This window comes from Pomacea canaliculata, linkage group LG11 (assembly GCF_003073045.1).
Source record: "Pomacea canaliculata isolate SZHN2017 linkage group LG11, ASM307304v1, whole genome shotgun sequence".
Taxonomy (NCBI): domain Eukaryota; kingdom Metazoa; phylum Mollusca; class Gastropoda; order Architaenioglossa; family Ampullariidae; genus Pomacea; species Pomacea canaliculata.
In genome coordinates, this window is record NC_037600.1 from 1,607,651 (window position 1) to 1,622,230 (window position 14,580).

Sequence of the window (14,580 nt, forward strand, 5' to 3'; positions counted from 1 at the left end):
TGTGATATTTAGTTCTTTCTGGCCCTTGCAAAAGTTTTTGTGCCGATAATTTGTTTATCCTCAAGCTAAAATGCTTTTCTATGCTATTAACTCACTGAAGCCATAATTCGACAAGCCCAAGATGCAGTACTTACAGCATTTGAATACACATCGATGTCATCCACTGTAATCTTGCTGGTCCTGCATTTGTCCAGATCTGTGCGAAGGATGACATCTGTCCGGTTCTTGGTAGCTCGGCAACTGCCGTCCAGCAATGACAACTGTTCCACCGACAAGTCTAGTTCCTGAAACAAAGAGGTGATAATGCAGTTTTACAGGCAACTGATCCTGAAACAGAAATGAAATAATGCACAAATGAAGGCAGCATCAGAGGTAGATGTCACAAGCTTTGACTGTTTAGCACCTTGACCTGCATCTTATATTTTCCCAATGAAACTACCATGGCTGAACAACAAGATGCATTTTGTCATGAAAACACTAGCATGCAAATACGTTTATGAGTGATAATGACCTAGCTTTTATGGGAGTCATTTCAGAAAAAGCTCCCTTAGTATCATTAAGATGAAAACAGATGAAGAAGCAAATTATAGGATTTGGGTTACATGCTTATCTGAATTTATACTTCTTCCTTTTACCCCATTTAAACAGTGTCACTCAGGCACATAACATATGGTTGGTAAACTGAACAGAAGTCCCTCTGTTGCTCTCATCTTATCCTTTCTCAACTTTAAAAATCATGCCTCCCATCAATACTGCAGAGAACTGAGACATCCATTTGTAACCTCTTTAGAAAGATTTCAACTTCAGATGTGACATAAAAACTGACAAACACCAAAGCCAGACCAAACATCAATGCAAAAAAAATCTGAATACATATTAGATAAAGCAAAACCTCTTATGGGTCACATTAATAGGTCCATTAAAATGCATATTAAAGTCAGTAATATAAACTTTATTGCTAATTTCAGCAGCAAATGTTATGTATCTAAACAGTACACATATGAGAGACTAGAAGCAGACTGAAGCCCCCTACTTCCCTCTATCCCTCCCTCAAAAAAAGAAGACTGTGATCATGCTGTAATCTTAACTCAAAGGAGTTGTTTCATACATCGTTGTTACGAAAACCTGTGCGAGAGCTAACGTCACTGAAAAGGCAGTCTTACAATGCTAGTCAATATGTATTTCTCCATTTCTATAAGTAGACTAAAGGATGTGACTGCGGCTATTACTTGAGGATTTATTTTTATGAAGCTACCTTTCTTGGTATTGCTTAGTTGGTTGTTTTATAATTTTCTAGATCTAGTCACTGCCTGGCATGTCGGAAATCAGAGATTTCACGTCAACCTTTGTTGCAATAATCACTTGAACTTTATGCACATGCAACACTTATCTCTGCGTTTAGATTCCTTATAGATCTTTTCACGTGTAGTTTTGACATAAAAACTGGATTTTTGGCAAGATTTGTGATGATAGTGTCCAGTTTTGTGTAGTAGCCCACTTCATGACAACCACGTTTTCTTGAGTTTTTTTTTTTTTAAATAGACGATTTACTTGAAGTCCTTAACAAAAATAAGAAGACGAAGAAAGAAAAACAAGCTTGAAGCAATCCAGTTAAGAAAATTCCGATTCTACTAATATTTATGAAAACAAAAGCTGCAGTTTGTTATATTTTAACAATTATTTTTTGAAAATGATAAAAATTTTTGCCCAGAGAGAAAGACCTCTGCTGAAGGGGCACCGTGCTGGCAATTTCATTTGCTTTCAAAGCAACTTCTCTGCTACAGCAGTTTTGTCTGTCATTAGCGGCTGAAGCTGTGGTTAGCAGACAACCTTCAAAGAATTTCCTCATTCTTTTTCTTTAGTAAGTGGAACTTCCTCAATGTATGTGCCACGTGTTGTCTGACACTGTCTTCTTTTCTCTCGAAACAAACCAGTGGTTAGCACAGCAACCCTCCTATGATATCGCCACTTAGTAAATTATCTCCCTTCCCCATCACCAGATGTGCTTATTCAATTGTTACTGTAAATATACTAGAAGTTCAAAAACTGTCATCATAATCACTAAAACCTTTATGACCGGGAGAGAGAAGTGTCCATGTATATCACTTTTGCATTTAGTGATAGTTATGTGTGATTTTGTACAGTAACTTCTATGATATTGGTGGCAATGAAAGGAACTATGGCAGGCAGATCTTACAGACAACAAATAAAACCAGCGAAACAGCAGTTATAAAAACAGATTATATGGCTATATTCTGATGCCATATGAAAAAAAATCTCCATAAAACATATACAGGTCTGAACAATTATGGAATATTGGGAAGTAACCCTGGAAATTGTCTCTTAGCTGTCTGAGCATTGTAGTAATTATAATGGTAAATATTCTAGGGTCCTTAGAAAACTAAAACTGCTGTTTCTCTGGTGTAGACATGGCTGTTCTATAAGCACACTGCAACAATACTTCACAACAATGAATACTATTAGCTATCAATAAATCACTATGCTTTCATCTTCATACATGGGGTTTAATTTCAGTTCTTAAAAATATCACAGGTCCTCAAAGTTTTCCTCTAGAAAGGAACCAATATAATGTATAGGAACTAAAGGATTCCTCAATTTACAGGTTCTACTGTCAAAACACTGGAGGTAAATTCTTTCCTTTTTTTTCTGGGTTCTAAGCCAAAATCAAATATATGATTCCCCTGTTCACCTCTTATTGCAGTACAACTCTTTGCCATAACAAAAATATGAAACCAATGAAGTCTCTGCATGAGCAAATGTCAGCTTGTCACCACAAGGTGACAGACAATTTTATCCCCAGGATACAAGAAATGGCAAAAATATATGACCAAAATGTCACACAATAATGTAAGATGGTGAGAGTGATGGATGGTGCAATAATGAGGGTGGGCCAGATGGGGATGATATAATTGTGAGATTGAGCGAGATCTAAATGGGGTAACAAGTTGCAGGCTTAAATCAGGTAATAGGACTGTAGATGGCAGATGAAAAGTGCCATTCAAATCTCCCGAAAGAAAGAAAATTATGCAGACATGTTAATTTATACATATAAGTGAGATGAAGCAGCCACAAAATAAGAAAATGTTGGACCCCTTTTCCTCCACTCCTGTTACGACACACACACCAAGCAGGCGAAGCCTAGAAAGCCGGCTATGCTAGGGAAGGTGATGATGGGTGGGTTGTACCCTTGCCTGAGTCAGGAGGGTCGGCAAAGTGACCTCCATGACATTGTTGTCGCAGCGGGTCTTGATGATGTTCTTGAGCTCTTCCCTCATGTCTGTGGAGTGACGATTCGGTGAATTTCCCTCCTTCGTGGGTAGCCCTCCATGGTTCTGGCCACTTTGCAAATGGTTTGTGTTGGTTTTTGAGGCTGTAAATAGAGATGAAAGCCCCTCAGCAAAACTGTCATACAATACGTTTAGATGATGTAAACATGCCTCAAACTTGCCACACATTTAAGTAACTGGTATTTTCTGCATAGACTAGAACTTCTGGAAGCCATCATTTCACAAAAATATAAAGAAACACACCAGATTAGATAAAAGTGATGTTATGGTGTTTGTAAAAATTTGTAAAAATAAACCACCCCACTCCATCCTCACCATCCCAAAAAATCTCTATTAAGTAGTAAACAGTTGAAGTCATGGCAAATCTACAGGATATAAATGAAATAGCTGGATTTTTTTTCAAAACAATCAAAAGTAAATTCTAGCACATGGAAAAAATTATCATTACCATAAGCTACATAAAACTGAGAAATCCGTAACTTACAATCTGAAGGCAGAAGAAGATGCACCACATTGGCACTGCTGACAAGCGTGTAAGCTTGTACATAAGCAATGTAGTAGTCCACCCAACGAATGAGGTCTACACCCGAAGCCACCATTTCCTCTCGGCGCAGAGCAACGGTATGCATGCGAATCCCTCGCAGATCAACATCAGCATCCGTCTGTAAACAGTATTTTTTTGTTAAATGTAAAGAACAGACTGAACAGTATTTTATGGACCTTGTAGCAAGAAGAAAATCAAAATTCAAGTATATCCTGCCTTGTAATATCATGCACAAGAAATCTAGTTTTGAAATATGAATGAAGCAGGGTAAAAACAAATCCATAAATACAATGCATATGCTATTACCCCAAGACATCCTTAAACCTTGTAGAAGGATTAACTCTTCTCTGCTTACACTGACTGCTTCAGTGTTTGTTTTTTGTCAAAATGTATCACAACCGGTTATCAGGATATTCAGTTGTTACTAACCTATTCAGCTATTATCAAGCTGAACTATTATGCTTTTTAGCTTTATCAAGCTATTCAACTATTATTACACTTTTCAACTGTATCAAGCTATTCATACCCATCCACCCCTTAAAGAAATAAAGTGTGGCCATGAGGTTTTTATTGCTGTTGTTGTTCTTATTATTATCAATAGTATTAAGATACGTCAATCTTAAATACAAAAGCCACATAAATACAAATCAGACCATATATTTTTTAAGAGTGTAACATTAAAATAAAAAGCACAGTATCCTTTCTGTAACATTAATAATTAATGGCAGAAACATTTCTGGTTGTAACATGCATTTAAGAGCTTTAAATCGGGGGCATTTGCAAATCTTTTCAACTCTCTGCACTCACCACTACATCAATCCATCCCTGGACACGATGGCTACGCAGTATCCACTTAACATTGTGTGGGGATCGCAGCACAAGGTAAAAGTCATGTTCCACCTTCTTGCCATCTGCTGGCATGATATCCAACTCTACTTGTCGGTCAGGAGACATCACTACATTCTGAGGAATGTCCTCCAGTTCAATAATGTACACAGGCCTGTTAAATGTAAGCAAAAATGTCAATCAATATCTTCAAGTGTTGCAATACATGTTGACAAGCTTCTCGTTCGTGCACACAGGGTGCATGCATATAAACACTCAGCAATCAGATTCACTTTTAGATTTATTATAATATATGAATATACAACTAATTTGAACACTTGGATAAAATTCAGGGAAACAGAACAGAAGGATGACAAAACCTCAAAAGGCCTTTTACTCTGCAAGGCTTACCTCTCGAGAACACTATGCATCCCAGATGGCACGCATCCTTTTACGTTCTTCTGTCTTTCCATATCCGCAATGAAGGCAAAAGGACTGGGCATCATGGCGTTTAATAGGCACTCAGAGCTTGTTCCTTCTGCTGAGAAGGATAAAGTTTGTTAATAGACAAGCTACTTTCTAACATCACAACTGGCAAACTTTGAAGCAAAACATCTTGTTGGACAACATTTCATAAGCCCCAAGTGGGTAATTCTATCATTGATTTTTCTGTTTGCACTGCAATTTAAAAGATTCTGTTTGTCACAATCTTTCTTTCAACATCATTTAATTTTGTTACTTTAACTTTAGTTGTCTATCATTTCTGGTTGCCGGTATCATTTATTTAGCCGAAGATAAGTTTTGCCTCTGTAAACCTGTCGTCTGTACAGGTTTGTTTCTATTAGTTTTATCAGAATCTCTCCTTCAGCTTCATTCAAGTTTCTAGTTTAATTTGGTTATAGATCATTCATGGTTGTCTTTATCTTTTATTTAGTTGTACCTACTGTCTGGCATACAGCTTCCATGTATTCTTAGCTGTTACAGTCAGTTTATTTCCTAAAGGACATTACCATCTCTCAGCTCTCAGAATTACCACTATGTATCCAGCCCATCTTTCTCCCAAAGCTTCTGTTCGGCAAAGTCAATCTGACAAGCACCTGGTCTTCCTTACCAGACACATCTTCATGGTGATCTTTAATGGGAAAATCCTATACTCCTTTCCCAGTTTTAAAGATATCAGACAACGCACTGATCTATAGTTATGATACCTAAATCCTGTCAAAGGTATCTGACCACCCAAACCATAGTACAGGGTTCTGTTAAAGGCTAGCCAGTCAAATTTGAGACTAAAGCTGCTAACAAGCATGTTTAAGTTTGTAACAAAACTGCAATGTGAATTTTAAATTAAGATACATTTTACAGAAAAAGCACACATAGATAAACCTAACTTTCAACCACTGATGTCACTGAAGGCCACATGGAAGAGCTTTGAGTATATGCAAATGTTTCCAGTCAGCTAGGGACCTTGCACAAAATAAGGTTGACCACTTCTCAAAACCCAGTGAGAACTTCAATATTCAAAGCTTTAAACCACATACGAGGATCAGAGCCTTTCAGTTCCATTTTGGTCATCATTATCCCATAATGAATAAAACTCACTAATTTGAAAATTGCCTGAAAATGGGACACCTTCCAAAAATTTAAAAGGGAAGAATCCATGCTAGCAACCTTATCTCTACACAGTGTATGATATTTACACTACTCTTCAAAACAGTAATATAGAACTTTCTCATCTTAATCAAACAAAAAATTTTAAAAATTAATTTATAAGCGCTATGTTTGAATTTGAAAACAATAGCATTAACTGGGCCAACAATATTATTTATTATGTGCTTAAAGGCAGTTTAAAAGCAGCACAAGAAAGGAAAATACATGAAAATATAAGGTGACACTACAACAAAGACAAGTCTGTCCATAGTCAAGGTCTGCAGTGTCACACAATCTGTGCTGTTGACAAGATAGCAGCAACTGTGGGAGTGCTCGGTCAATATGGGCTGACCATCACATTAGTGGGATGGTTAAGCCTGTCAAGCCGGCTGAGCTCCAGGTTTCAGACTGGATATTCCTGTTTTGTGGAGAACCATGCCTTTGAACTCTGCCAGTGAACTGACAGAAACGGATTTAACTCTTCCTGACTTTAATCTATCACCAGGTTTGCCTGCATCACTTCTTTATGGTCAAAAGAGACAGCAGACACACTCTATAGTCAGCTGACTAAATAAACTCTACTTTGGGCAGGTGTAGAAGAAACTAAATTAACTGATGAACTGAGTATTGTTCAGCGATTTGTACTGGGTATGAAGTATTTTCTGAATGAAAAAGAATTAATGTCCTCTCTTAGAAGCTTCGGAAACCGCCACGAGACTAGTTTGTCAAAGAGGGACCAAAGGAACAAGAAAAACTCTCTCAAATGCTGCCTGTGACCACCCCTCCTCATTCAGCCCCCCACTGAAAACAAAAATCTCGGGGAGAGGCCTCAGCCTTACAACGTGCTGTTTCTTCCTGCTCACCAAACCAGCGGCGACCACCAACTCTCACAAACATGTGCCTCGCGCACCGGAGACCAATTCACAGCCAATCAGTCAACCACTTTGTAAACCAAGCCTCCTTTGATATCTGAAACTTGAAAGAACTGTTTTGGTTAATCGTCCGTTCCAGTGGGGCAGACCGGAAGATGGCTGTCAGCACCCACAGGCGTACACCAGAACGTGGCTCACAGTAACAGTCTTGTTTGGCATGCAGGTCACATCACTAGGTATGCACGTGCGGGGCAAAAGATATGAGTGTGTTTGACTGCACCCATGTGTGAGAGAGAGCATGGTGGTGAGAATCTCTACCTAAAAAAATTAGAAACGTAAAAGAAATACACTTGGTTTGGGGGTTTTGAAGTACAAACTGTTGGCCAGACTGTTTTGTTGGTCAAAGGTCAGAAATAATAGTATGCAACGGGTTTAATCACTGAACTTCCATAGCCTAAAAAGTAATACACAAAGATTTTTCGCGTAGAACATGGCGGGAGGGGACGTGGGAAGGAGAACTTAAAAAAACATTTTGCCCTAATGGTGCTTGCACGGGGCTGTTCTTAATTAGCCGGTTACATTCATAGAATGTTTTCCCGGTGGTCTGGGGAATATCGAAGGCCAACCGGAACTAAATGAAACACAAAATGAAATACAAGACTGGTGAGGAACTCGCCTGCTGTGACCCCTACCTCATTCCACATACCTATAACTGTTCATCTAACGACAAATCTACGCCGGGTGATCTATTGCAGCCCCTCCCTTGGCAGGTCTTGGAGCCTTCCACCCTCCCCAAGCCACCCTTCTCATTAGTCCCTGTAGCTGACCTACTTGGCAAGAGGTAAGTCGTGTTTGGCATGTCCTTGTCTGATGGCAACTGTGCCTGTTTGCCCACTATATACTCTGCAATACCATTATCTGGTAAGCACTTGCCAAAGGTCTTACTGGGCGATGTGTCTGACTCAAAGGTCGATCAAACTGTAGAGAAGACTACACACTATCAACACGCTTCTTTCACAAGTGAAATATTTTTTGGGGGGAAATCCACTGAAAGCAAACGTGCGTCCTTGACAGGCCTGACCTCCTGACCTTAGCCCAGGAAAGGTCACAATGGAGAAGGCGGTCAGCGCCTGCGTCACTCCCCCAACACTAACCCCGACAACGGCCAGGGGGCCCGCTGCATAACAAGTTTCTAAAACTTAAAAACTTCTACAGGAAACAATTTTAATCGTTTTATCAACTCGTTTACATGCGTTGCATGCCCCGTTTAGTAATGATTTTTAAAGTGTTTTTCTCGTCTGAATTCAAAACAGCTGGGATCTGTTCTAAAACAGTTTTTGACAGCGACGACAGCGGTTATCACATCTGCCCTCAGGAAAGATCTCGAGGTGCATGTTTACATATAAACAAAAGACTCCATCATGAAATGAAGCGAAGACAGTGGTTGTGGTTACAACAAACCGATCTCTCCAGAATTACTTTAGAGATCGCAATGAGTACTGAAGAGAAAACTACTCAGTTTGCGATGTTTACAAATATAAACTACAGTTGGAGTTGCTGTTTACTAGGATGCGGTCGAGTCGTCTCATCGTGATCATCTCTAGGTAGTGGTCGACGTGGACTGTTTGGAGGCGATCCGCTGACGGACTTCATATCCCACCTATTCATTCTGCACGCCACACCCACCGCGCATGCAAAGCTCTTTATTATACTTGTCTTGAATTTGACAAATAAACAAAACATTAGTAGTTGTCTTGCACCATTTGTAATGTTTGTCTTTCTTTTTTTTTTAAATTGGAATATTTGTTGCTGATGGAAGTGGAAGTCCAGCTTACAAGACTTTAATATTTAAAACAATTTTAATAAGAAAAGTTTTAAGGTTTGTTGTGATTTGAAAGTTTCCATAAAACTGTTTTAGCTTTAAGGCCAAACACAAAATGTGTTGTGCAGTTGGCCCCAGACACCACCTCACCAAGGTAAACACACACACACACGTACGAGTGTTTTCTACATGCAGTGACTGCACACCACGGATCACTACCTACGTGTACATCCCTGGCTACAGTCGGCCACGTCAGCAGTCATGCATGACCAACCTCTAAGCTTGGTAAGCCAGAATGTACGCAAGATAAACCTGAGTTTACGCCTAATAAACCTCGGTTTCCTCTGTACATAAAGGTGAGCTTTCGGGCGATGGCGGACTCTCAAGGCCAAGACCGGCGCACAAATATTTGCAGGTTTGTTCGCAAGCAGCCCCACAACCACTTGCACATGGCGGAAGCTGCCGCTAACCGGAAGAGGGCGGGGCGCGACGCCCAGTATGGCGGGGTCACGTGGTATAACGCAGTTTTCCTAATCAGTTGCCATTCACGTCTTGTTAAGCTGCCTGCACTGTGTTGGAGAGGGGCAATGAGTGGAAAACACACCAGAAAATACCGTTTGTGATGAGAGGATGCGATCAAGTGTAAAAGACCGGGTTTCGCACCTTTGAACCATCACGTGGCTCCAGGCTCCTACGGCTACGTGAAAGCCACGTACAGCTAAATATACACGGTTAACGGGCGAAGACTGCAATGCGTTGAAGGATAAAGTTTCAATATATATCGGGAGAAAGAGAGATTGTATAGCCCGGAGAAGTAGCCAACGCCTTCAGTATGAACGGGGTTTGCACCTGCACTTGCATCCGGATGAAGATGCCGCACTTACCTACCCGACCAGAACGTGTCGTCCATTCACTGCTCGCCTGGGGCCTGGCCACCAGATGGATTTTCAGGGGGTGGTAAATGACGGTGGAGCGTGAGGGTTGGTCTACCTCTACCCCTCCTGCCTGCTGTCCCTTGTCACAGTGAACAACTTACACCTCACTGCCGTTGCGGCCATAAAAAACCTATTCATATTTTGATAAAGGCGTTTTATTGGTGTGCGTTATCAAGAGCCTGTTTGTGAAAAATGTCAATGCTTCTAAAAGATAGAAAAAAACAACAACCATCGAGCAGTGTTTACTCTACAGGGTCATGCCAATACTCAAGTAAGCTCAAAAGAAAGAGGGAGTCAAACCAATGAGTATCGGTGGGTCCTGAAAATTCACAAGTGTTTACGAAGGTCGCCGCTGCTGTATCCCAGAGACCATTGTGGAACAAAAGCCCTCGACAGTGACATACTTCACGCTTGACTCGTCATTACGCCTCATTAACCGAGGCTGCAGTGTAACACTGTGCACAACATGGGGCACACGACCTCCTCCCAGCACTCCCACCCGGCCCATCCTCGTGTACGTGGCAATGCAGTCTGGGTGGAGCGAAAAGACTTGGGTGAATGGGTAAAAAAACAAACGTTGCCAAGGGTTTCTCAAACTGGACTTTATAGTCTGAAACTTTAGCTTTACTGTTGCAGGATCTTCCGTGGCACGGATGGCGACATAAAGAAGGTATATGACCCATGATTAGGGGTGGGGAGGGATTTCTGGGGAAATCTGTTTTGCCAAAAAAAGGGATGGCGAGAAGAGTGTTTGGCGAGCTGAGACTGTTGACCGAATGTGTGACGGACAGTTTTATGAATATATTGATAAAAACCTCTCTAAAGCTCACACACATTGCCATTTTGGGATTTATTAACGATGACAATCTACACGCCCTCGCTTCCAGCCCAATATTATGTTAATACAAAGGATGTTCTTGGATTAAGACCAAGTCCTTGCGTGTTATGCGTTTGTCCCAGGTCGGGGTCAAGGAGTGAGGCGGGGAGTATGTGTGCCTGCAGGCCAGCAACATCCCGTGCACAGAAACAGTCGCGAACAACGGATTTAACAGCCATCAGATCTTGGCCAGCCATGCAATAAAGATCGGCAACCTGTGGGCCTTCAACCTTCCCCTTAATGAGCCTCAAAACATCCACTAAGGAGACCTCCCGCTTCTCCTCCGACCTTTCCCGACAGGCACCCTGATGGAAGTTGAAGAAAAGAGACAGGCTTCCTGTTCGAGGAGAGGGTAGGAGTGTTAAAAAAAAGTTTCTTCCCCAACCCTTTCAGAAGATACCCTCGAAGAAAGAGAAGCAAGAAATGAACGGAGATGTTAAAATGAACATGGAAGCAGGTAGGCGTGGCTGCGAGCGAGAAACATGTCAAAAATAAAATGTTTTCAATAAGCATTGGGCTCATCGCCTGAAGGGCCAGCGCTAGTTATCACATTTTTGTACCACATTGCTAGTTGTCAGCCTGATGTACTTTTTCTTCTTCCTCCTCCTCCTCCTTCCCACAAAAAGTATGGTGCGCACTTGGTGATATCTTGTAAAAGAGCAGAGCAGGGCCTGGGTGTCATCTACGAACATCGTCAGATCATCGTTTCCACGCACAAATATTTTAAACTTGCACGTGCTGAAACTTGTGGTTAAAATATCGGGGATGAATGAAAATCAGTTTATGTGTTGTTACATTTTAAATGAATTCTTCACGTCTGAACTGGGTGAGAGCTAGGTCAACATAACTGTCAAAATTACAAAAACAAACATGTTACAGAAGAACATAAAATGAGTTGTAAGAACTGGTGGACGAGCCTGCCAAGGTGTTTTTTGTCTGCCACACGGAGGTCACATTTTACAAATGCTTCGTGCATGTCGGGCAAAGAACTGTCAGGAATTGTGCCAGCAAATGTCAGTGGTTTGTGCTTCAAATATTTGTTTGAAGATTCTTGGAAACTTAAGGCCAGCTTAGTAACCTAATGAAAACAATATGTTCGACCGAGTGTGTCAAGTTTGGTTTTGGTTTGTTTGTCACTTTGACGCGTCAGGTCATGTCATTAGCTCAACACATCTTTGCCCAAGAAACCTTCGACAAAGCTTTGTACCACAGCTTGGAGTTTTGAACACACACACGCGCACACAGAGGCAGGGTGGCTGGATGTGCTGCCACCATGCTCGTACCTTGCCCCACGAAGAACAGCAGCCGGTCGCCATCCACCTCACTGTAGGACGTCACGGCGCCGAAGTGCGTGCGCACCCACTTCAGGAAGTTGTGTTCGTCCGACGGACTGGGCATGGCCTTGTGACGTTTCCGCATCAGCACGCGCGTTCGCCGCTTCTTGAACCTTACTGTCGAGTGGCGCGGAATCTGCAAACCAAATGTACACAAAGGTCAAAGTTCAGCAACTCGCCAAGGCGTCAATGAGTTCTTTTTTCTTTTACATTAAACATCTTTTTTTTTCTTTTGTAGACATCATCATAATCTGTGACGGTACCAATGAGACAGAAAGGAATAATCAAGGAAAGAAGTAAAGTTAGGGGAAAGAGGGGAGGCGAGCGGGTCACGTGGCAGTTACACTCAAAACCCGTGCATCCCCTTTCCAAATATGAGCTGTCGTGTGTGGAGAAGGGATGTTAACAGTACAAGAGTTTCACTACTTTACTACACTAAAGACGTGTATATCTATATAAAGCTTGAATTAAAGAGATAGCTCAAAAATTGACAAGAATACCAAAAGCTGAAAAAATATATTAGTGACAGAAATCAATTCAGAGCAAATCACCATCAAAAAGGTTAAATGAACAAAATATGAAAAAAAAAATGCAAAACAATATTTAGGAACTGTAAGCTACAGAACGGAATCGTATTCACAAAATGATTGTTCCAATTCTTAGAAACTTTTCTGGTAAACCAGTAGATATGAAAGATAAAGGGGTTTTTAATCCTGAAGCAAACGTGTGCTGGCCGACACGTCGACATTTGAAAGTGACAGGTTTAATAATAATAAAATTTAGGTCATTGAATAACCACTTTCCAGTGAATAAAGGTAGGCAAACAGATATCCCTAGAAATGAAAGGTTCTGTAGACTCTGCAACACCAAGGACATAGGGGATGAATTCCACTATCTTTTTAATTGTAACAAATTTGATACCCAGCGAAAAAAATACTTACCAAGCTACTATACTCGTAACCCAAATGCTTACAAATTCCAAGCTTTATTAGCCTCAAAAAATAAAAAGACCCTTAGTAGACTATCTCAATTTGTAAAGATATTACTAAGAACAGTAAATTAGTTAAATTGATAAAACGTGTGTGTATGGGATATATTGTACACAGGGATGGATGGGAGTGCATTACCCCTGTGATAAAGAAATAGTAAAGAATACAGAACACCTGTGAAAGAGAGTGAGGGAGAACAAGAGAGTGGTTATCCTATGTTCTGATATGTCCAGATGCTTTAACCTACTCGATTACAATATCCAAGTTTACACGAAATGATTGGAAAAAGGAAAGAATGAGTGGATGATTTTGAATATATGTAAATGAGAGACACCCTATATTTAATGATAAGAATGTGAATGTATATGCATTGATACTTCCTAATTTCTCAATACCCCCTGGAGGGCGACAGAATAAAAGAATCTTGAATCTTGATCTTGAATCTTGTTTACCTGTACATATCAAACGGAATGTAAGATGCCCTTCATGTGACCGGGGCACAGGACACGACCTCAACTATGTAACTACACTAATCCCTGACATCCCCGCCCTCCCTCTCTCTCTCCCACAGATGTTTCATCCTGGCCTGCACCAACTCTCACCGCATTAGAGCAACAACAACCTCCCCCCAAAAAAACCTGAGCAAACGATGTCATACTTCATTAACCTCTCTTTGCTCTCCTTTCCTGTGCACCGAACACAAACATGACAAAGTCTTCACACTTAATTGGAGCCAATGAGGTGGGAGAGGAAAACACTATTCCGCGCTCCCCCACCCCATCCACCCCATCAACAACTAAAAGTGCACGTCTGTAGGGAGATGGGGGGAGAGGAAAGGATGTGAAGACGAGGAAGAATAGAGGGTTACATTAACTGGTTGTGACGTCACTACACGAGCTCCGTGCACACGCCCTTCTTCCCTTCCGCTCGGAGCCAGGGTGGTCACGTGATGACCCTGCGTGTGTGTGTGTGAGAGAGAGTGAGACAGTGGGAGATGTTTACGAGAGACAGAGACGTGCCCAGGCTCGGCCGCTGGAAGCTGACAACTGACTCTTAACTCGTTTACTGTGCCGCACGTGCACGCTCCATCTCTCTCTCTCACCCACGTGATCTCCCGCACGGGCTCTCCGGTCACGCCTTGCACTGCCAAGGGCGCTGGAGCTGCAGGCAAGGGGTCAAGGTCAATCACCAGACAGCTGCAACTGCCGTCACACCTGTAACTCACTTTGGCCGTCACAGTCGATAATTATTCTGTGTACCACACCACGTGAGTCCGCCGTGCGCAACCTGCTAACACACCCTAACCCTAACCCTAACCCATCCCTGAGGGACGCAGCCAGGTTTGTCACCTTGACCGGCTTCACACGAAGTCTTGACCGGAACAGGATATGAAAAGCAGACACGCATCACCGCACTTTTCATTCACA

General features: G+C 41.6%; 1 protein-coding gene across 5 annotated transcripts in view; it reads right to left on the reverse strand.

Annotated features, from left to right (window-relative positions):
- LOC112575967 (transforming growth factor beta receptor type 3-like) overlaps nucleotides 1-14,580 on the reverse strand; it is a 75,749-nt gene that overhangs the window by 17,935 nt on the left and 43,234 nt on the right. For 3 of the 5 annotated variants that reach the window (XM_025258147.1, XM_025258149.1, XM_025258148.1), the window contains exons 5-10: nucleotides 12,114-12,300; nucleotides 5,089-5,218; nucleotides 4,660-4,852; nucleotides 3,793-3,970; nucleotides 3,207-3,391; nucleotides 135-284 (exon numbers count right to left, since the gene is read on the reverse strand). In XM_025258147.1, coding sequence (XP_025113932.1) covers nucleotides 135-284; nucleotides 3,207-3,391; nucleotides 3,793-3,970; nucleotides 4,660-4,852; nucleotides 5,089-5,218; nucleotides 12,114-12,300 — 1,023 coding nt within the window. The remainder of the gene's footprint in view (nucleotides 1-134; nucleotides 285-3,206; nucleotides 3,392-3,792; nucleotides 3,971-4,659; nucleotides 4,853-5,088; nucleotides 5,219-12,113; nucleotides 12,301-14,580) is intronic. The other 2 variants (XM_025258150.1, XM_025258151.1) reach the window with 2 other exon arrangements.